The sequence below is a fragment of the Bufo gargarizans genome, chromosome 1 (genome assembly GCF_014858855.1).
Source record: "Bufo gargarizans isolate SCDJY-AF-19 chromosome 1, ASM1485885v1, whole genome shotgun sequence".
NCBI classification, from domain to species: Eukaryota; Metazoa; Chordata; class Amphibia; order Anura; family Bufonidae; genus Bufo; species Bufo gargarizans.
This window is the reverse complement of record NC_058080.1, coordinates 736,708,890-736,732,120: the sequence shown is the minus strand read 5'-3', so window position 1 is coordinate 736,732,120 and position 23,231 is coordinate 736,708,890. Positions and strand designations below refer to the sequence as shown.

Below are 23,231 nucleotides of genomic sequence, written 5' to 3'. Positions count from 1 at the left end.
CACGTTTCGATTTACTATACCCAGCAGTCCTTGGGATTTACAAGGCAGATGGCTCATCTACAACATTCCTGACTCCAGAGGAAACTGCAGCCGACTTGCACATTTCTCTTGAAATTGAAGGCAGACATAAAAGAGGAAGTAGACGCCCTGAACAGCATGAGTCAGTGCTTCCAGGCCTGCAATCTCTGAAAAGGACTCGGAATCGTCAGGAAGACCCAAGAGAACGCGGACTAACAAGATCTACAGAGGAGCCCAATGGATAATTTTACAATTAAGAACATACATGAGTATGTCTGGTAACCCCTTCATGGAGAGTACTTTCGCGACCATATGATGGGGGCTTATGTTTAGTTGTTCAGAAATGCACTCAGTATTTATGTGGGCATTATAGTTTGAGCGATAGCTATGCATTGGAGTGCAGTCATTACATAGGTTGGGGAGAATGGAGGTGGGAGTGAATAGTTGCTTTACTCGCAAGCGGGAAAAAGGGAAGTCGTTATGGAAATTAATGGAGGTTTGAGGGAGGGGGGAAATTTTCATTCTCCATGGAGTTCCAGTCAGGTTTTCAATGTATATGATGTTTTTTTTAACTGTTTTATTACCTGGGGGATGGGGTACTATTATTGACTGGATGTGTGTTACAGCCTCTCTTACACGTCTTCTCCATGTGTTCCACAGAGGTCTGAATTATAAGCTACTTGGTCATGAGAGTGATAAAGAGGGAAGACGGCAAAAAGCTCACATTCAATCACCGGTAGGTGAGATATGTCTGGCAAATATATGTGGCCCAAACGGGGAAAATTAGATCTTTTTCAATGATCTTAGTTCAATTGTAGGTATGGATCATAACCTGAACATGGTAACAGGTGGGGATATGAACACGGTTCTAAATGTAAATGAGGATAGAAAGGCCCCTGAAGGAAAGAAAATCACACAGGTTAGCAGGGACACTACATTAAGCACATTTATCCGAGATCATGATCTCATTGATCCATGGAGGTTACATAATCCGGAAGGCAGGGAATATACATTCTATTCCGCACCAAATGATTTATGGTCTCGGATAGACTATATCATCACTTCCTTGGCTATGCACACTAAAGTTCAACAGGCTAAAATATTGGACCTAGCTATCTCTGACCCAGCTCCGGTTCACTTAGACATAAAGGACACGATCCCAAGAGGCTCTGACTGTATTTGGCGCTTCCCCTCGTTCCTTCATGGTAATGATAACTTTAGGGGTTTGCTAAAGGGATAGTATCTAGAATTAATCTCTGATAATGAACAACACAAAGACAACCATTCTCTATTACGGGACACAGCAAAAGTTGTTCTGCGAGGTAAAATAATTTCTTATACCCATGCCTTGAAAACTAAAACTAAAATTAAACGAGATAACAGAAAAACTCAGGAGATCTTATACGGCGTTCCTGTCCACTCCCACAGATAAAACCAAACAAGAATGGATACTGGCGAAGAGAGATTTTGAACTATGGTACTCTCGGTGGGAAGACATGTTCAGATCCAAAAAAGAATCCAATCTGTTTAAATTTGGGAATAAATCGGGTAGGCTATTAGCGAGACTCTCTAAGGGGCCAAAGGGACTGTCACATTTACCATCATTAATAGACAATCAAGGCTTCCTCCAAACAGAACCGGAACATGTTCTCAATATATTCAAGACCTTCTACCAAAATCTATATGCTAGGGATCCACAGACCCAGATTACTTCACATACAATCTTAGACAAAATTTATATCCCAAAAATCCAGGAGAGTCAGTTAACGGACCTTAATAAGGCCATCTCTAGTGAGGAAGTAGCTCAAACTATTAAAGAAACTAGGCAAAGCACCTGGAACGGATGGATACTCAGGGGAGTTTTATAAAATATTAAGCAAGGATGTAACCCAATTGTTAACTGAGGGTTTTAATGATGTTCTAAGTGGTCAAGCTAAAACGGTAAATAATACAGCCTACATCCGACTTCTGCCAAAACCATGGAAAGACCCACTACTACCCGCATCTTATCGCCCAATATCTTTTATAAATGTGGATCATAAGATATTCTCAAAAATAATGGCTGATAGGTCTGTAAAGGTTCTCATTTATCCTTGTCATGGTATATCTGTAAAGAATAAATCAAGGCAACTGGACTTACTGTAGATTTCTTGAAAACGTTTCACTCGTTCTTCCAACAAGCTTTCTCAATTCTGAGTGACTGTACAAGAATTCTCTGGGAATAAATATGTAACTAAATCAACATCTGGTAATTATACCCAGCATTGGGTCAGAGGTCATTATACCCAGCATGGGGTCAAAGGTGTTGATTCCATTATCCTAAATGGAGTCAGTAGGTGATAATGACCTCCCAGAAAAAAGTGTCAAGACAGCATTGTATGTGGCAGACAATAGATGTCTAACCCCCCCTCCTTCGAGGCAACAACTGGTTAACCCAAAAGACCCAACGCCTAAACACAAGATGGACAACATTGTGTATGCAGTCCAGTGCAATGAGGAATGCTCAGAACTGTATACAGTGATACCTCGGTTCACGAACTTAATTCGTGAACTGACTCTGGTCGCGAACCGAAATGGTCGCGAACCGAGGCACATTTTCCCATAGGGTTCAATGTAAATCCGGTTAATCCGTGCTGACCTTTTTTTGGGGGGTTTTGAAGCACAAAAATATGAAACAAATTACAATACACATTAGTACAGTATAGTAATGTATAAAGAGAGGACACTAACCTTGCTTGAGATGACTTCTGGCATGGAGGAAGGCAGGTGGGAGGCAGTTATTGTTTGGAGGGAGAGTCCCCCTCCATAAGGACATCAGGGGGATCTCCTTCAGGGGTTTCCTCTCTCCTTTGTCTCCTAGCTGCAGGCTCAGTTTTTCTGAAAAATCTGTCCAATGTAACTTGTCTCTTCCTGCGCTGCATAACCCTCCGGAAATGAGAGACCACATTATCATTCATGAGATTTAGCACTCTGTTCACGACAGTTATGTTGGGGTGGTGCTTTTCAAAAAAATCATGGCACTCATTCCATTTTTGCATAATGGTTTTTATGGCATCACTGCTAACCTCCTCCCTTTCTTCCTCTTCCTCAGTGGAATGCTCCTCAAGAAGTGCCTTCTGCTGCTCACTGTGGAGTTCAGAAAGTTTTCTTCCGTGGTCAGCTCCTCCCTATGTTCCTCAACAAGCTCTTCCACATCAGCACCATCAACGTCCAGACCCATACTCTTGCCCATGGACACAATTTCCTCCACTACCTCTGCATCAGACCCTTCAAAGTCATGTTCACGTTCAGCGACACATTCTGACCACAGTTTCCTCCAGGCTGAATTTAGGGTTCGCGGAGTGACCTCTTCCCAGGCTTTGTCAATGAGGTTAATGCAGTGGACAACATTGAAATGTTTCTTCCAGAAGTCTTTCAAAGTCAAGGACGTCTATTCAGTGACATTAAAACACCTAGTAAAGAGCGCCTTTGTGTACAGCTTCTTGAAGTTGCAGATGACTTGCTGGTCCATGGGCTGCAGAAGTGGTGTTGTGTTGGGGGGGAGGAACTTTACCTTGATGAAGTCATACTCAGCATCCATATCATCCACCAAGGCTGGAGGGTGTGCCGGAGCATTGTCCATCAGAAGAAGGCACCTTTCAGGCAGCTGGTTATCAGAAAGATATTTTCTGACGGTGGGTCCAAACACCTCGTGCAGCCATTCCATAAACAATTGCCTTGTGACCCAAGCTTTGGCATTGGCTCTCCACATGACGGGCAGTCTGGCCTTGTTCACATTTTGTTCCCTAAATGCACGAGGGGTCTGAGAATGGTACACCAGTAGTGGTTTAATTTTCAGATCGGCGCTTGCATTGGCACACAGCAAAAGGGTCAATCTGTCCTTCATGGGCTTGTGCCCTGGTAGTGCCTTTTCCTCCTGCGTGATATAGGTTCTGTTCTGCATTTTTTTCCAGAAGAGCCCTGTTTCATCACAGTTGAACACTTGTTGAGGGACGTATCCTTCTGTCTTCATGAATTCCGCAAAGTCTAACTTGTAGGCTTCTGCTGCGGCCTTGTCAGAACTGGAAGCCTCACCATGTCTAATCACACTGTGGATGCCACTTCTCCTGCGGAATTTTTCAAACCACCCCCTACTGGCTTTAAATTCGTCACTTGCTGCACTTGTAGAGGGGCTTCTTTGCAGTAAATCACTGTGCAATTTCCTGGCTTTCTCACAGATCATAGCTTCACTAACCATATCACCTGCCAGCTGTTTCTCATTCAACCACACCAACAAAAGTTTTTCCACCTCTTCCAGCACTTGCGTCCTCTGCTTGGTTAACATTGTTACTCCTTTTGCAACATCACCTCCTTTGATGGCGGCTTTGTTTTTCAGAATAGTCGAGATCGTTGACTTTGCCATCTTGTACTCCGAGGCCAGATCAGTCACACGAATACCACGGTCATGCTTTTCTATAATTTCCTTCTTCAGCTCAATGGTTATTTTCTTCACAACCTTGCTGTCACCTTTACTACTGCTCTGCACTTTCTTTTTGCCACCATGCTTGCGCTGCACATTCTTGTCACCTGCATTTCCACTTTGCACATTGTCACTTGCATTTCCACTTTGCACATTGTCACTTGCATTTCCACTTTGCACATTGTCACTTGCATTTCCACTTTGCACATTGTCACTTGCATTTCCACTTTGCACATTGTCACTTGCATTTCCACTTTGCACATTGTCACTTGCATTTCCACTTTGCACATTGTCACTTGCATTTCCACTTTGCACATTGTCACCTGCATTGCTGTTCTTGTCACCTTCATTGCTGCTCCGCACTTTCTTCTTTCCACTATGCTTCTTGGGAGCCATATTGGGTGTCCAATGAACTGTACAGTACTGTATGTGCTAAAAAGCACACCAAAAATCAAAAAATCACTTAAAATGTTTGCAGAGTACTCACAGTACTTCTTTCTGTGTCTCTTCTTCTCTCCACGGTCTTCCTACAGGAAGTCACGACCATGTGACAGCCCGGAAATAGCATTAAAATGGCCGCGGCTCCTGTTCGTGAACCGAGGCAGAGTTTGTGAACCGGAGCATATTTTTATGAACTTTTCTGTTCGTGAACCGAGTTGTTCGTGAACAGAAGCGTTCGTGAACCGAGGTATCACTGTATCGGCAAAACAACAACTACATCAGCGTATGGCTCAGCATAGAAGAGCCAAAACCTCTGGTCAAGATTCAGCCATGTACTTACATCTAAAAGAAACAGGTCACACCTTTGAAGACAGTCAAGCACGTGTTTTGGATAAGGAGGCCGATTGGTACAAACGAGGTGTGAAGGAGGCCATCTACGTAAAAATGGAGAAGCCAAGCTTGAATAGAGGCGGGGGGGGGGGTTAGACATCTATTGTCTGCCACATAAAATGATGTCTTGACACCTCTTTCTGGGAAGTCTTTATCACCTACTGACTCCAATTAGGATAATGGAATCAACACCTTTGACCCTATGCTGGGTATAATGACCTCTGACCCCATGCTGGGTATAATTACCAGATGTTGATTCAGTTACATATTTATTTCCAGAGAATTCTTGTACAGTCACTCAGAATTGAGAAAGCTCAGTGGATAAACGAGTGAAACGTTTTCAATAAATCTACAGTAAGTCCAGTTGCCTTGATTTATTCTTTACAGATATAATGGCTGATAGGCTAGCAAACATTTTACCCGATTTAATAGGACCATCCCAGGTAGGATTTGTTAAGGGCCGCTCTGCAGTTTTTAATATGCAAAGGGTTCTTACAATCCTAGACCACACGCAATGTAAACATACAGGAGGGGAGACACCAGCTCTCCTTACCATTGACGCCAAAAAAGCTTTTGACAATGTGAGGTGGAGCTGGTTGGACATGGTGATGGACCGTATGCTCATTACAGGGGCTTTTAGGACATATGTGGGAGCGTTATATAATAACCCTAAAGCGCAAATAGCTATTCCTGTTTTTTTTTATAAAAACCCTTCCAGTTATTAAAAGGCACCAGACAGTGATGCCCCCTCTCACCTTTATTGTTTAACATCGCAATAGACTATATAAATAGCACGCTATTTGGAAACAGCAGATATATTTGAAGGAATCAGAATTGGATCCAGAACAGTATGTATATCTCTCTTTGCGAATGACATTATTCTGTTTCTGGCTAATCCTTTAAGGGATCTCCACAAGATTTTTGAGACAATAAAGGAATTTGGGAAATATTCAGGTTTTAAGGTCAACACAGGAAAATGTGAGTCATTATACAGTACAGACCAAAAGTTTGGACACACCTTCTCATTCAAAGAGTTTTCTTTATTTTCATGACTATGAAGGCATCAAAACTATGAATTAACACATGTGGAATTATATACATAACAGACAAGTGTGAAACAAATGAAAATATGTCATATTCTAGGTTCTTCAAAGTAGCCACCTTTTGCTTTTTGATTAATGCTTTGCACACTCTTGGCATTCTCTTGATGAGCTTCAAGAGGTAGTCACCTAAAATGGTCTTCCAACAGTCTTGAAGGAGTTCCCAGAGATGCTTAGCACTTGTTGGCCCTTTTGCCTTCACTCTGCGGTCCAGCTCACCCCAAACCATCTTGATTGGGTACAGGTCTGACTGTGGAGGCCAGGTCATCTGGCGCAGCACCCCATCACTCTCCATCATGGTCAAATAGCCCTTACTTTCAAAGTTTTCCCAATTTTTCGGCTAACTGACTGACCTTCATTTCTTAAAGTAATGATGGCCACTCGTTTTTCTTTACTTAGCTGCTTTTTTCTTGCCATAATACAAATTCTAACAGTCTAGTCAGTAGGACTATCAGCTGTGTATCCACCTGAAATCCCACTTATTAAACCTGACAGGGCACACCTGTGAAGTGAAAACCATTTCAGGTGATTACCTCTTGAAGCTCATCAAGAGAATGCCAAGAGTGTGCAAAGCAGTAATCAAAGCAAAAGGTGGCTACTTTGAAGAACCTAGAATATGACATATTTTCAGTTGTTTCACACTTGTTTGTTATGTATATAATTCCACATGTGTTAATTCATAGTTTTGATGCCTTCAGTGTGAATCTACAATTTTCATAGTCATGAAAATAAAGAAAACTCTTTGAATGAGAAGGTGTGTCCAAACTTTTGGTCTGTACTGTATGTTGGAAAGGGAAATAAGGGGAGACAGTCTTTAATACAGAATTGTCCAGTCTTGATAGCCACAAATTACATCACTTACCTGGGGATCAAAATAGGAAGTTCTCCTCATTCTTTGTACACCCTTAATTATGTCCCTCTGATAACTGGGATTATCCAGGAGCTGCTTAGGTGGTGGAAGCTTCCGTTAGGTAGATGTCATCTGATCAAGATGATTAGTTTCCCTAAGCTACTTTATCCGATGCAGACTATACCTGTTACTCCGACACAAGGAAATACAATCATTAAACAAGGCATTCTCGGGATTTGTATGGGCCGGTAAAAAAACGAGAATATCTATGAAAACGCTGTTGTCTCCATCGGATAAAAGGGGGGGGGTCAATTTCCGGATCTGACGAAATATAATCTAGCAAGCCTCTTTCGACATTGTAGAGATTGGCTACATCAGACCTCTCATTATTCAAACACTTTATTGGAAAAGGAAATTGCCGCAGGATGCGACTTAGGAGCTCTATTGCATTCCAGACTGGCATCTCTACCTTCAGATATCAAATTATCAGTGATGATTCTGGACACGGTAGTGACTTGGAAGGAAATGAGAAAATTATTTGGGCTCTCATTTTTGTCTTCCAAACATATGCCTTTGTGGAATCATCCAGAATTCAATGCAGGTAATAACAATAAATGGTTTCGCACGTGGAAGTCTAGAGGAATATACTCCTTAAAACATTTATTCCATGACAAGGAAGTTCGATATCTGTCTCTGTCGAAATTCCAGGACAAATATGCGCTTCCACAGAGTCACGTTCTACAATTCTACCAAGTAATGTCTTTCTGTAAAGCTAGATTAAGAGATGTTAGTCAGGAATACGTCACTAAATGTTTTGATACTTTACTAGGACAAAAAGAACACAAAATTTCGCTCTCAGCAATCTATAAATCCCTGAGGGAAAGAGAAAATTATAAAACTCAGGCTCATCTGTTCTCGGGGTGGAAATCATTACTGGGAACAACAGAGTGGAAGGATAAGTTGATGAATGGGTGGATGAGAGTTAGAAAGGCCGTCACATGTGAAGGATGGAGAGAGACGCAGTTTAGGCTCACATACAGAGCAATATTTGCGTTTAATCTACCTGCCTCGAATATGGCTCCCGAAAGGATAACAGAATGTCCAAAATGTAACCAGTCAAGGGCAGATTTGGATAATTGTATATGGTCCTGCCCAATGGTACAAACCTACTGGAGTTGGATACTATCTTGGATCAAATGGACTTGGCAGATAGAACTACCATGTGAGCCACTCGTGGTTTTGTTTCATTGTTATCCTGAAGGGAAAAAGATTCCGAGACTGATAGATGGGGTTTTATTGGTAGCTTTGAGATGCCACATACACCATCTGACAGTGAGTTCCAGAGGCAAATGCGGTACTTTTTATTAATGAACCAATTGGAAGCAGAAAAAAATAAAAACCATATTTCAACTATCTTCTTAAACAAATGGCAGACCTTTATTGGCAAACATATGACAAATGTAGAAATACAAAATCTCATGCATAATTATCAACACACAGAATGGTACCTGAGAAACGATATCAAATGAGTTTGGACATCTTGAGGTTTTATAGATACTTTATCACATTGTATTGGATTATGAGACTTAGTAGAGAGGATCTATTCAAGATGGCAGCGCGCATGGACGCAGCAGCCTGGAGCTCTCCATTTAGATGCCAATTTCTTACAACATTTCATTGTATTGTACAGTGACAATAAAGGCATCTTATCTTATCTTAAGGAGGCACATCCAGACGGGGGAGAAAATGGGGTGGGGGGGTGGGGTTGAGTTGCAATAAGGTTTGGGAATAACTTTAGTGGGGTTAGAATTGTAAAATGTTATTATACAATATTTTGTGTTGCCAATTGGCTATATGGATGCCATGATAACACTGTGATACATTTAATAGTGTTCATTCCTAATAAGAATGTACTGTAATACACACCTGTCCATCATGTTCCCTATACTGCTACTACTACACCTACACAGGTGCACAACTCCTGCCTTGTCTGTCAGATTCCATACTGTACTGATACAGCAACTACTGCCACCACCGCCACAACTGCTACCCCTACATAGCCGCAAATCTCCTACCTTGTGTGTCAGATTCCCTACCGTACTGCTGCAGCTAATACTGCTACCCCTATATATCCGAAACTCTCCTGCCTTGTCTGTCAGATTTCATACTGTATTGCTTCAGCTACTACCGCCACCAATGCCACTACTGCTTCCCCTATAGAGGTGCAAATCTTCTGCCTCTTTGTCATGGTTCACACTGTACCCCTGCTGCTGCAGCTACCACTACACCTGCTGCTATTACTACTACCCCCTACACAGTTGAAGATCTTCTACTTTGTCAGGTTAAATATTGTACTTCTCCCATTACTACTACCCCTACACAGATGCACTCCTGCCTTGTCTGTCAGGTTCAATACAATACTGCTGCTCCCAAAAAAGTGAGCATTCTTGGAATTCTTGTTCAAAACAAGCCATTGCTTCTTCTGACACTACCCTGAAAGACATCAACCCCTAAAAGGGATAATTTCGGGATTTTTTTTATTTAAAAAAGTATAACAAAGCCAAAAGTGTAATGTGTGGTTAAACAGGCTCTTTATCCCCACCGGCCACTGTTTACCCATAGCTATATATTTCCCTGCCACTTGATGATTGCCAATGCTGCCTTGGTGTTAGAGTAGTTGCATACAGCCGTAGAAGACCTCAGAATGTCATCCACAACTTGTCAGGGCAATCTAAACACTTTCCCTTTGGCCTGCTGAATGATTCAATTTCAAGAAATTCGCTCCTGTGTGACCTTTCTGATGTATAACAAGATTTGATTTTTGTGTAAAACATTTCCCACATTCTGAGCATGAATGTGGCTTCTTTCCTGTGTGAAATCTCTGATGTGCAACAAGATTTGATTTTTGTGTAAAACATTTCCCACATTCTGAACACAAATACGGCTTCTCTCCTGTGTGACCTCTCTGATGTATAACAAGATCAGATTTTTGTCTAAAACATTTCCCACATTCTGAACATGAATATGGCTTCTCTCCTGTGTGACTTCTCTTATGTCTAACAAGATCTGATTTTTGTGTAAAACATTTCCCACATTCTGGACATAAATATGGCTTCTCTCCTGTGTGACTTCTCTCATGTCTAATAAGATCAGATTTTTGTGTAAAACATTTCCCACATTCTGAACATGAATATGGCTTCTGTCCTGTGTGACTTCTCTCATGTCTAACAAGACCTGATGTGTCTGTAAAACATTTCCCACATTCTGAACATGAATATGGCTTCTCTCCTGTGTGATTTCTTTCATGTATAACAAGATGTGATTTATTTGTAAAACATTTCCCACATTCTGAACATGAATATGGTTTCTCTCCTGTGTGAATTCTCTTATGTGAAATAAGATCTGATTTAACTTTAAAACATTTCCCACATTCTGAACATGAATATGGCTTCTCTCCTGTGTGATTTCTCTCATGTATAACAAGATTTGATTTAGTTGTAAAACATTTCCCACATTCTGAACATGAATATGGCTTCTCTCCTGTGTGAATTCTCTTATGTGGAATAAGATTTGATTTCATTTTAAAACATTTCCCACATTCTGAACATTTATACATCTCTCTTGGGTGGCTTTTTCTATGTCTAACAAAATGTGATTTTTTTGTAAAGCATTTTCCACATTCTGAACAGGAGTATGGCTTTTCTCTTATATTAATTTTTCTGTATGTAGAAAGACTTGATTTTTTTGTGGACTCTTTACCACAATGAAGCATTTCGTCATCTTTTTGGTCAGGAGATGGTTCCTCATGATTAGGGAGATTATATGATAGAGCTGTACTGTGAAGTCCTGGATGTACATTAAGGTTTTCTCTTGAAGAGAGCTGCATGATATCTTCATCTTCTACTTTATCATTTAGTGATAACAAGAAGTTTTCTTCAGAACTCGAACTGGGATTTTCTGCTAAGATAAAAATTTACATTTGTGAGTTTTTTAATAAGCTACAGAGTAGACAAACTTATAGCTTTCCTATTAGGCTGGAAGTGGATTCAGCAGGAACTATAGGTATATAGTAAGTCATAAATTTTTAAGATACTTCTGGCTTTGGTTAAAAAAAACTGCACCAAAACTGATTGTGTGATTCTAGCCTTTCAAAGCTTTCTATAAGGGCCCTTGCAAACGACTGTATGCCCTCAGAGACATACGGTCTGTGAGTGGGCCATATGTCCCAAAGCGGCATTGATCGTGTGCACGGGAGCACAAAGCATCTTAGATTAAAATGATGCTGTGCACTTAGGGCCACCCGCGGGACTATGGTCCCGCACTCATACACTGAGCAAACATATAAATGCAACACTTTTGGTTTTGCTCCCATTTTGCATGAGCTGTACTCAAAGATCTGAAACATTTTCTACATACACAAAAGACCTATTACTGTCAAATACTGTTCACAAATCTGTCTAAATCTGTGTTAGTGAGCACTTCTCCTTTGCCGATATAATCCATCCCACCTCACAGGCGTGGCATATCAAGGTGTTGATTAGACAACATGAATATTGCACAGGTGTGCCTTAGACTTCCCACAATAAAAGACCACTCTGAAATGTGCACAGTTTTGCCTTACTGGGGGGGAAGGGGGTCAGAAAACCACTCAGTATCTGGTGTGGCCACCATTTACCTTACGCAGTGCAACACATCTCCGTCGCATAGAGTTGATCAGGTTGTTGATTGTGGCCTGTGGAATGTTGGTCGATTCCTCTTCAATGTGCGAAGTTGCAGAATATTGGCAGGAACTAGAACACGCTGTCGTATATGCCGTTCCAGAGCATCCCACACATGCTTAATGGGTGACATGTCCGGTGAGTATGCTGGCCATGCAAGAACTAGGATGTTTTCAGCTTACAGAAATAGTGTACAGATCCTTGCAATATGGGCCCATGCATTATCATGCTGCAACATGAGGTGATGGTCGTGGATAAATGGCACAACAATGGGTCTCAGGATCTCGTCACGGTATCTCAGTGCATTTAAAATGTGTCATGTACCTCAGGTGACTGATGTCAGGAAATCAAGGAGATTGGCTGAGCGTGGAGGAATCTAACAGCCTTCTTGATTTCTCTTAATTCAGTGTTGATAGAGTTAATGACCACTTCCCTTTTCTCAGCTGTTGCTCAGTGGTCATCACTTTTACCCTTTATAGTCTCACCCCACACTTCTGACTATGCGAAGCTTCATTTGGGTTTGTCTGAGCTGGTGTGAAATCCTCTCTGGTGTTCCTGTTCTTCCATCTCTACAGAAGTGTTGAGTTTGTTTGTATTTGTTATATTCCCTGTTGTTGTATCTGGGCCTGAGACAGAGCCATCCATTTGTCCATCTGGGGAGAAATGGGTTGTCTCTGGTCCTATACTTATTTCAGGGCCTTATAGGAAAATCAGGGCCTAGGTATCCTGCATATTAATATTCCTACCTTCAAGGTCTATTCATATTGATAGGTAGTCAGGGCCCGGATTAGGGTTGTGTAGGAGGTGACCTGTTTCTTCCCTAGTTTCCAAGCCCAATTACTGTTCCCCTTCCCTCCTGTGTTCAGTGTGGAGTCCCCCCCATACTGATCGTGATATCAACCGCCCAAAAAAAGTTATTTCGTTCAGGTCAGTGCAGCTATGGATCCTATGTCTGTACTGGTCAAACAGCTGCAGGGACTGTCATTGGAGTTAGTTGACCCACGCACAACAGTCTTACGGATTCAGAGACCACAGGCGGCTGGTTCCAATGGTGGGTACCAGGCCTGCCCTGACCCTAAGGTTGCCCTCCCAGACAGATTTTCTGGGGTTAGTGACAATTTCATTCGGTTCAGCTGCGTCCATACTCTTCTGGGGATGAGTGTCAATGTGTGGGTATAATAATTACTTTGATTAGGGATGATGCACAGTCTTGGGCTTTTTCTCTGCCGACTGGATCACTGCCCCTCCAGTAGGTTGATGAATGTTTTAGAGCCTTGGGTCTTATTTATGATGACCCGGATCAGATCTCTCAGCTGAGACCAAGTTACATGGTTTACGGCAGGGAGAACGCTCTGCGGAGATCTATTGCTCTGAATTTAGGAGATGGGCTATGGATACGGAGTGGAATGATCCTGCTCTCCGTAGCCAGTTCTGTCAGGGTCCATCTGAGAGGCTGTAGGACGCGTTGGCCTTTCATAAAAAACCTGAGTCATTGGAAGCAGCCATATCCCTTGCTCTACGTCTGGTTAGACGCTTGAGGGTGAGATCTAAGGGTCCTCTTCCTCAGGACGTACTGTCAAAGAAGGTGGCGGCTTCCTTTGCACTTATGGTAAAGAGAAACCTAACGCTTAATAACCAATTACTATTGGTGGTTTGGGTGGGGAGCAAGAAAACTTACTTTTGCCATTTACTGGTAGTACCTGATTTCTCCTGTCTGCTGAAAATCAAGGTATTTATCGACAGTAGGGCTGGGGTTAACCTGATTGATGGACAGTTTGTTCATATTCATGGGTTGACAACTAGTGCACTAGAGAGAAGCATTTCTGTCTTTACAATTGATTCTGCACCTCTTACCCAAAAATGCCTGTCGCAGGTGGTAAATGACATCCATTTAAGAGTGGGTGATTTCCATCAGGAATCTGTCTCGTGTTATGTGTTGGAGGGTCTGCCTGCTCCAATGGTTTTGGGCTTACCATGGTTAAGCAAACATAACCCTACCATTGACTGGTAAGCGAGACAGATTCTCGATTGGAGTGATTTTTGCATGTACAACTGTCTTAATGCCTTTCTCTGTGGTCACCACTAAAACTGTACCCTCGTTTATTTCAGAATTTCCTGATTTTTTTTCCAAGAGTGGCAACCAGGAGTTACCCCCACATCGGGAGTATGATTGTCCTGTGAATCTTATTCCTGGAGCTAAACTGCCCAAATCTTGGTTGTATTACCCCTTTCCTATGCCAAGGTGTTCTCTAAATTGGATCTGAGGAGGGTAGCTCCAGCGTTTTTTCAACACTTTATCAATGACATCTTTCATCATCTGGTGGGGAGATTTGTTGTTGTTTATCTGGATGACATACAAATTTATTCTCCAGACATGGAGACTCATAAGGATCATGTGAAACAGGTGTTACAGATCCTAATAGAGAATAAATTGTATGCCAAGATGAAAAAATGTGTTTTTACTGTTCAGGAAGTGCAATTCCTGGGTTACCTGCTCTCACCCTCAGGTTTTCGCATGGCTCCCGAGAAAGTCCATGCGGTGTTGGACTGGGATCGACTCAAAAATCTGAAAGCGCTTATGCGGTTTTTAGGATTCACCAACTACTACCGTAAATTCATCTTGAACTATTCAACTGTGGTTACACCTTTAAAAGACATGACTAGGAAGGCGGGCGATTTCTCAGTTTGGTCTGAGGCGGCATTACAAGCATTTTCTGCTGTGAAGGAATGTTTAGCTTCAACCCCTATTCTGGTGCAACCGGACGTGTCTCAGCCATTCATTGTAGAGGTTGACGCATCCGAGGTAGGGGTGGGAGCAGTTTTGTTGCAAGGTCCTTCACCTAGTAAATGGCGCCCATGTGCTTTTTTCTAAAAAAAAACTTTCAACTGCTGAAAGAAATTAGGACGTGGGTAATAGAGAATTGCTGGCCATTAAGGCTACTTTCACACTGGCGTTTCTGGGTCTGCTTGTGAGATCCGTTTCAGGGCTCTCACAAGCGGGTCAAAAAAGATCAGTTCAGCCCCAATGCATTCTGAAAGGATCAGGATCCGTTCAAAATGTAACAGTTTCGCTCCGTTGTGCCTGTATTCCGTATTGGAGGTGGACACAAAAACGCTGCTTGAAAACTTACAATGTAAGTCAATAGGGACAGATTCGTTTTCACTAACACAATATGGTGCAAAACATATCCGTCAACCATTGACTTTCAATGTAAGTCAGGAAGGATCCGTTTTGACTTCGACTTTTTTTTTAAAGAATAATGCAAACGGATCCGTTCTGAACGGATGCAAGCATTTGCATTATCGGTGCGGATCCGTCTTTGCAGATACAAGATGGATCCGCACTGAACGCAGGTGTGAAAGTAGCCTAAGTTGGCTTTTGAAGGATGGCGCCATTGGTTGGGAGGAGCAATTCATCCTATTACGGTAATTACTGATCACAAAAATCTGTCTTACCTTAAGTCGGCTAAACGACTGAATCCAAGGCAGGGCAGATGGTCGCTGTTTTTCACCAGATTTAACTTCATTGTCACCTACCGCCCTGGGGTTAAGAACGTCAAGGCGGATGCTTTGTCGTGCAGCTTGCCTGGGGGGGGGGGGTGATTCTAAAGATCCTAGTCCTATTTTGTCTGAAGGGGTAGTCATATCTGCCCTATATCCTGATCTTGAGGCTAAGGTGTTGGAGACCCAAGAGGATGCTCCGGACTCTTGTCCTCCAGGGAAATTGTTTGTTCCTTCAGACTTACATCATAAGGTATTTGAGGAACATCACTGTACTGTTGATCTAATCTCGTGCAGATTTTGGTGGCCGGGGCTGCGTAAGTGTATTGAGGACTATGTGTCAGCCTGTTGTACCTGTGCTCGTGCTAAGGTGACACATACTCGGCCTTCTGTATCTCTTCTTCCATTACCCATCCCGTCCAGACCTTGGACGCATTTGTCCATGGACTTTATCATGAATTTACCGAATTCTTCTGGAAAAAACGTGATCCTGGTGGTAGTTGATTGGTTTAGCAAAATGGTGCATTTTATAGCATTGCCTGCTCTACCTAATGCCAAAACTCTTGTACAAGTGTTTGTCGATAACATTGCAAAACTACATGGCATTCCCTCTGATGTGGTGTCTGATCGGGGGACTCAGTTTGTTTCCAGATTCTGGAAAGCGTTCTGTACTCGACTGGGGGTACAATTGTCCTTTTCTTCAGCTTTTCATCCTCAGTCGAACGGACAGTTCTCAAACTTCCGGTATTCCTGAGGAGGAACGATGTTTCTCTTGTCTTCGATTTGGCGGAAAATGTAAAATAACCTGAAAAAGATGGGCAACAGGTATAAGCGTGTGGCTGACAGGAGACGTATGAATGGTCCGGACCTGAGAGCGGGTGATTGTGTGCGGCTGTCCACAAGAAACATTAAGCTTAAGGTACCTTCTTGGAAGTTGGGCCCAAGATTTATTGGTCCATATAAGATCACTGCCATTGTTAACCCTGTAGCCTTCCATCTGGAACTTCCTCAGGCTTTGAAAATTCATAATGTATTTCATAAGTCGTTGTTGAAAAAATGTGTCGAACCTTTTAAACCGTCCTCCTTGCCTCCCGCTCCTGTCATGGTGGACGGAAATTTAGAATTTCAAATCAGCAGGATTGTGGACTCCCGAGTTATCCGTAGATCCCTCCAGTATCTCATCCACTGGAAGGGTTACGGACCAGAGGAGAGGATGTCGGTTCCAGCAGCCGATGTCAATGCAAATCGTCTGGAGAAGGCCTTTTACAGAGACCCATCCTGATAAGATCAGTCCTGGGTTCCCGGAGGTCACCCGTAGAAGGAAGGGGTACGGTCACGATCCCTCAGGTGACTGATGTCAGGAAATCAAGAAGATTGGCTGAGCGTGGAAGAATCTAACAGCCTCCTTGATTTCTCTTGATTCAGTGTTGATAGGGTTAATGACCACTTCCCTTTTCTTAGCTGTTGCTCAGTGGTCATCACTTCTACCCTTTAAAGTCTTACCCCACCCTTCTGACTATGCAGTTGATAGCTTCATTTGGGTTTGGCTCAGCTGGTGTGAGATCCTCTCTGGTGTTCCAGTTCTTCCATGTCTACAGAAGTTAAGTGTCGCGTTTGTTTGTTGTTGTATCTGGGCCTGAGACAGACTTCCATTCGTCCATCTGGGGAGGAATGGGTTGTCTCTGGTCCTATACTTATTCCAGGGCCTTATAGGGAAATCAGGGCCTAGGTATCCAGCTTATGAATATTCCTACCTTCAAGGTCTATTCATCATGATAGGTAGTCAGGGGCCGGATTAGGGTTGTGTAGGAGGTGACCTGTTTCTTCCCTAGTTTCCAGGCCAAGTTACTGTTCCCCTTCCCTCCTGTGTTCAGTGTGGAGTTTCCCTGCCACACTGATAGTGACAAAATTCCATCAATAAAATGCACCTCTGCTCGTTGTCCATAACATACGCCTGCCTATACCATAACCCCACCACCACCATGGGTCACTCGATCCACAACATTGACGTCTGCAAACCGCTCACCCACACGACGCCACAAACGCTGTCTGCCATCTGCATTGAACAGTGAAAACCGAGACTCATCCGTAAACAGAACGCCTCTCTAACGTGCCAGATGCCTTCGAATGTGAGCATCTGCCCACTCAAGCTGGTTACGACGACGAACTGCAGTCAGGTCCAGACCCCGATGAGGACGAAGACCATGCAGATAAGCTTCCTTGAGACAGTTTCTGACAGTTTGTGCAGAAATTCTTTGGTTATGCAAACCGATTGTTGCTGCAGCTGTCCGGTTGGCTGGTCTCAGACGATCATGGAGGTGAACATGCTGGATGTGGAGGTCCTGGGCTGGTGTGGTTACACTTGATATGCGGTTGTGATGCCAGTTGGCTGTACTGCCAAATTCTCTGAAACACCTTTGGAGACGGCCTATGGTAGAGAAATTAACATATATTGCATCGGCAACAGCTCTGGTAGACATTCCTGCAGTCAGCATGCCAATTGCACGCTCCCTCAAACGTTGTGACATCTGTGGCATTGTGCTGTGTGATCAAACTGTGCACATTTCAGAGTGGCCCTTTCATGCTGTCTAATCAGCACCTGGATATGCCACAGCTGTGAGGTGGGATGGATTATCTCGGCAAAGGAGAAGTGCTCACTAACACAGATTTAGACAGATTTGTCAACAATATTTGAGAGTAATGGGTCTTTTGTGTATGCAGAAAATGTTTCAGATCTTTAAGTTCAGCTCATGCAAAATGGGTGCAAAACCAAAAGTGTTGCGTTTATATTTTTGCTCAGTGTATGATTTTATGAGTGCAGGACAATAGTCCCACAGGCTGTCTCGGAGGGAATACGGTCGTGTGCAAGGGCCCTTACACAAAGTTCAGGATTCTAGTAGGGGTGCACCGAAATTTCGGCGTCCGAAAATATCGGCCGAGAATGCACCTAATCTGTTTCTGCCGATATTTTTACATATCGGCCGGAAATAGCGGGGAGGGACTGGGAGGAGGAGCTAGGGGCCGGTGCGTTCACTGTGCTCCGGCCCCAAGCTCCAGTAGTTATAAAATGTTGTACAATTAATAAGCATTCTATTCATTTGGCCCCCCTCTGCAGTATTACATTCAATACAGCCACATCCTACTCACAGGGCTGTGCTGGCCGGCCGGGCAGACGAGCGGCAGCGTCACGACTGACGTCACATGCCTGCGCCGCCTCCTTCATTCAGAAAGTAGGCCGGGCACATGACGTCAGTTGTGACGCTGCAGCTCCTCTGCCCGGCCGGCCAGCATTAAGATGACAGCCCTGTGAGTATGATGTGGCTGTATTGAATGTAATACTGCAGAGGGGGCCTCATGAATAGAATGCTTATTAATTGTACAACATTTTATAACTACTGGAGCTGGGGGCCGGAGCACAGTGAACGCACCGGCCCCCAGCTCCTCCTCCCAGTCCCTCCCCGCTATTTTGAAATATTTTCTATTAATCTATTAATTGTACAATGGGGGCTGTGGATGGCACTGTTATGGGGTGGGGGTCTGTGGATGGCACTGTTATGGGGTGGGTGGGGGTCTGTGGATGGCACTGTTATGAGGTGGGGGGGTCTGTGGATGGCACTGTTATGAGGTGGGGGGGTCTGTGGATGGCACTGTTATGGGGTGGGGGGTCTTTTAAAAGTATTTGGGCAAAAAGCAATTTTCGGTTTCGGTTTCGGTTAAGGGGTATCCTGAATTTTCGGTTTCGGTTTCGGACCAGAATTTTCATTTCGGTGCACCCCTAGATTCTAGTCTACATCCAATCACTAATTTTATTACCCATATCTAGCTCAAGATTATGAAAAACCCAACCAAGCCTGTCTTTTGCCAACATATTTGACCCTTACATGCCAAGTGGGCATCACACTAATACAAGTTAACTTAAAAGGATCCATCGCAACAATCCTCATCAAAAAACTGCGTTCATTAATAAATCCATCTCTCAGACCTGATGAACTTGGTGGATTCACTAGTAAAATCCAAGCCATAATGCCCACCTAGGGATTAGCTGACAAACACTTTTTAGTGTACCTTCTCCTCCTCTGCTGCTGAAATCTCACACTGCAAAACCTCTTTAACCATTATGAAAAAAAAATATTAATAATAATCCACATGTTTTTGCAGTGCCTCCTTACTATGCCAACATGATGCTTAACCCTTATATGGCCAGGGGGAATGTAAATCCTTTTAAAAGCCCCCTACAGCACCAAAAGACACCTCTGCTTAAGAGGTAAATTTCAAGAGAATCCACAGTGAAGACCTTTATCAGATAAAGTACAAGGAGGAAGTAAAACAATTACCCCAACCTGGCCGCACAGTTCCGTATAGTACTCGACTGGCTACAAGACTCCTCACAAATTTGACCCTAGACAGTTCATTACTCCCCGTTAAAGGCCTTTCTCTGCCAACCATTCTCTACACTCCCAGAACACTCAAAAGAGAACCCCCTATTAAAAAGCCCCTGGCAGACCTGGCAAAAAATCCTTGATCCTGTCCACTTTCTACCACTAATTAACAACCCAACCTTCCAATGAGGCACACCATATGCGTTTTTTCAGAAATGGAAGGTTGGAATCACATTCCTATACAGTCTAGTATCTGTGGCACATAAAAGCATACTCACCTTGAGTGAGCTGCGACAAAAATATCCAGATATCCAAATACCTCTCTTTTCCAATATACAGGTGTGAGGGAAAGCATAAAGGCGTCCATTTTGTATATGTATTCATTTTCTATCTAATGTTTAACCTACACTTAGATAGGAAGGGGATTTATCGTTGGGAGGAAGGAGTACAAATCCCAGTCAGCCTCTATGACCCCCCATGATCATTAATTTTCTTATTTCAAACTAGACATAGTGTCACGTGCCGGATCCCCAAGGCAGACCTCCGGGATGTCATACGAGCAGGATACAGGCAGAACAAGGGAACCACAGAACTTTATTACAAGAGTAATAAAAGCACAAGTACAGACACGGCTCAGCGGGTGTGGACCCACTGTGCCACTGACTGGCAATACCCTAGAGGGGCATGACTAAGCAACACCTAGTCTTCACTAGAGCCTCAGATGGTGAAAATAGACTTGAGCCAATAAGGTAGTTTCCAGGGGCGACTCCTAGAGCGACACCAAGTCAGTGGCAGCTGGTCCAGGCAGACCAGAGGATACCTGGTTAGGTACCGAAAATACAGATGTAATAAGACAGTCAGGGATCAGACAAGAGCAGAGTCCAGGAGTGAAATACAGAACAGAGAACAAGAGAGTAAATTCCCTCTCCGGGGAAAGCCAGGTATCCTCTCACAAAGGCAGGAAATAGAACAGGCAACAAACGGAAGCAGTTAAGCACTGCCAGGCTATCGGACGCAGTTACGCACTGCTAGGCGAACAAGGAACAGACCAGGAAACATAACATAAGATAATGCAGGGCAGGTACAGGACAGAACAGGACATGACATCAAACACCATAACAGAGTAGGTACAGACGAACAAAGACCAACACACCAACAATGCAAAACCAGGTGACACCACGCAGAAGGGTAACATGAACCCCAGGACAGCAGCAAGGTGCTACACCTAGCCAGGCATAGACAAAACAGAACTGGCGCCCCCCAGCCCCCAGATAGATAAGGCTGGATAATGAGAGCACCTGGAAAGCCCCACCCAGGCACAGATCCACAGGCAGAGATCAGGGGAGTTTACCCCAATAGAACCGGAGTACAGAACACAGGACACTCAGGCTGCAGCACAGGCCGTTGCCCCTGGCAACCAGGACACTCAGGCTTCAGCACAGGCCGTTGGAGACACCCGCAGCCAGTACACCAGAGCACAACCAACCCGTGACACCACAGACAACAAGGGAAGCATCATGGGAAGAGCAAACATCCCGTGACACAACAGACACGGGGAGAGCAACATACACAGGCGCGTGTAAGACACTGCAGCCAGCACGCAGCCCCAAGCAGCCAGCCTTTATAGGTAACGTGTGACACACTGTGACATATAGTAACTCTATGCTTGTCTCCACTATGACACTTTTTTTTTTATGTGCAGTTCACTGTGACAGTTGTTGCCGTGTAGGCTGGCTGCATGCTCTCATGCATACTGGCTGCAGGCTCTTACGCGTACTGGCTGCAGGCTGACACCTGTGTATTCTGGTTGCTCGGGGCTGCCTGTGATTGTCTCCCCACATCCATATCTCTGTGGCTCCTGTCACCAGTGCAAGTATGGATGCATTTGTGTTTGTATCTCTGTGCGGTTCTGTCACTCCTTGTTGTTGAGTAGGCGGCTGCCTGTAACCTCATACTGGCTACAGTTATCGTGTGTATGCTGGTTGTCATTTCGGGCGTGCTGGCTGCAGCATTCTGTGACTGTCTGAACTGACACTTGTGATTGTGTGTTCTGTGCTTCTGGTTCCTCCTGGTTCTGGTGGGGTCCTGGGTGTGGCTTATCAGGTGCCCTTGTTATGCAGCTATTTCTTTCTATCTGTGAGCTGTGGGGCTTGGGGTCAGTTCTGTCTTGTGCCTCGCTGGGTGTAGCCCCTTGCTGCTGACCCAGGGGTTTTTGCCATCTGCCCTTTAACTGGTAAAGCATTGTTGTTGTATACTTGTCCATGTCTTGCCTGATCTTCTGTACCTGTTCTGTGTCACTGATGTTGTATCATGTCTGTTCCATGTATAGCTTGGCAGTGTTACTGCTTCTGATCCTGTCTGTTCCATGTACAGCCTGGCAGTGCTCAACTGCTTCTGATTCTGTCTGTTCCATGTATAGCCTGGCAGTGCTCAACTGCTTCTGATCCTGTCTGTTCCATGTATAGCCTGGCAGTGCCTACTGCTTCTGATCCTGTCTGTTCCATGTCTTGCTTGCAGTTCCTTACTACTTCTGTCCTGTGTATATCCTGCCTTTGTGAGAGTGTTCCTGGGTTCTCTGGAGGGAGGATATCTAGTCTAAGTGCAGCTCTGCCTGTAACCGCGGGTCCAGGCATCTGCCTGTGTGGGCTGGTTCCCGTTTGTCATCTGGTCAATGTCCTGTGTTTGGATTCCAGTCCTTTTGTTTTCTGTGGTTCTCTGCAGTGGCCAAGTGTACCAGGACCTTCGTGGAGGTGCGACCAGTGAGCCCTCAGCCAAGTTCATTCCCACCACTAGGGGCTCTGTAAAGAAAGGGGCTCACTGCCCTTTGGGTTTGCCTAACATGCTTTTCCTTACTGTTATAGTCATTTATTACATGTGTAATAAAGTATTCTGTTGGTCCCTGGTCTGTTATCTACCTGTCTTGTCCTGTTTGTTTGACGTTCCAGGTGTCTGCCCCGTCCTTCAGAAAGTGACAGTTTTACTGCATTTGTGTGTGTATAAATATGTGCACTGCTCATTATAATAAAGAAAGGTATTACTAGGAACACATCTTGTATGTGTCTCTGTGTCATGAGCTCGAGCCGGCTCACTCAACTTCAGAACGATTAGAATACTGCATCACATCAGAAGGTTGGTTTTCGACCACACAGGCAAAGAGTTAGGTCATGTAAATATTGCCACAACTGACTGACCAGGAATGGAATCCATCTTTATGGCTTTGGATTAATAAATATGAAGGACTAAGAGGCCAAATCACAAGAAACTATAAACTACTCCACAAGCCTCTTGACTATGCGACTGCCGAAACACCGCTTAATAAATGGCAAACATACATCCCTGAAATCACATATTCCACAATCCTAAACGCCCTCAAAT

General features: G+C 43.8%; 1 protein-coding gene across 1 annotated transcript in view; it reads right to left on the bottom strand.

Annotated features, from left to right (window-relative positions):
• Positions 1 to 8,696: 8,696 nt before the first annotated feature.
• LOC122924909 (oocyte zinc finger protein XlCOF6.1-like) overlaps positions 8,697 to 23,231 on the bottom strand; it is a 29,287-nt gene continuing 14,752 nt past the window's right edge. Inside the window, exon 2 of the mRNA XM_044276450.1 lies at positions 8,697 to 11,215. Coding sequence (XP_044132385.1) covers positions 9,990 to 11,215 — 1,226 coding nt within the window. The 3' untranslated portion in view covers positions 8,697 to 9,989. The remainder of the gene's footprint in view (positions 11,216 to 23,231) is intronic.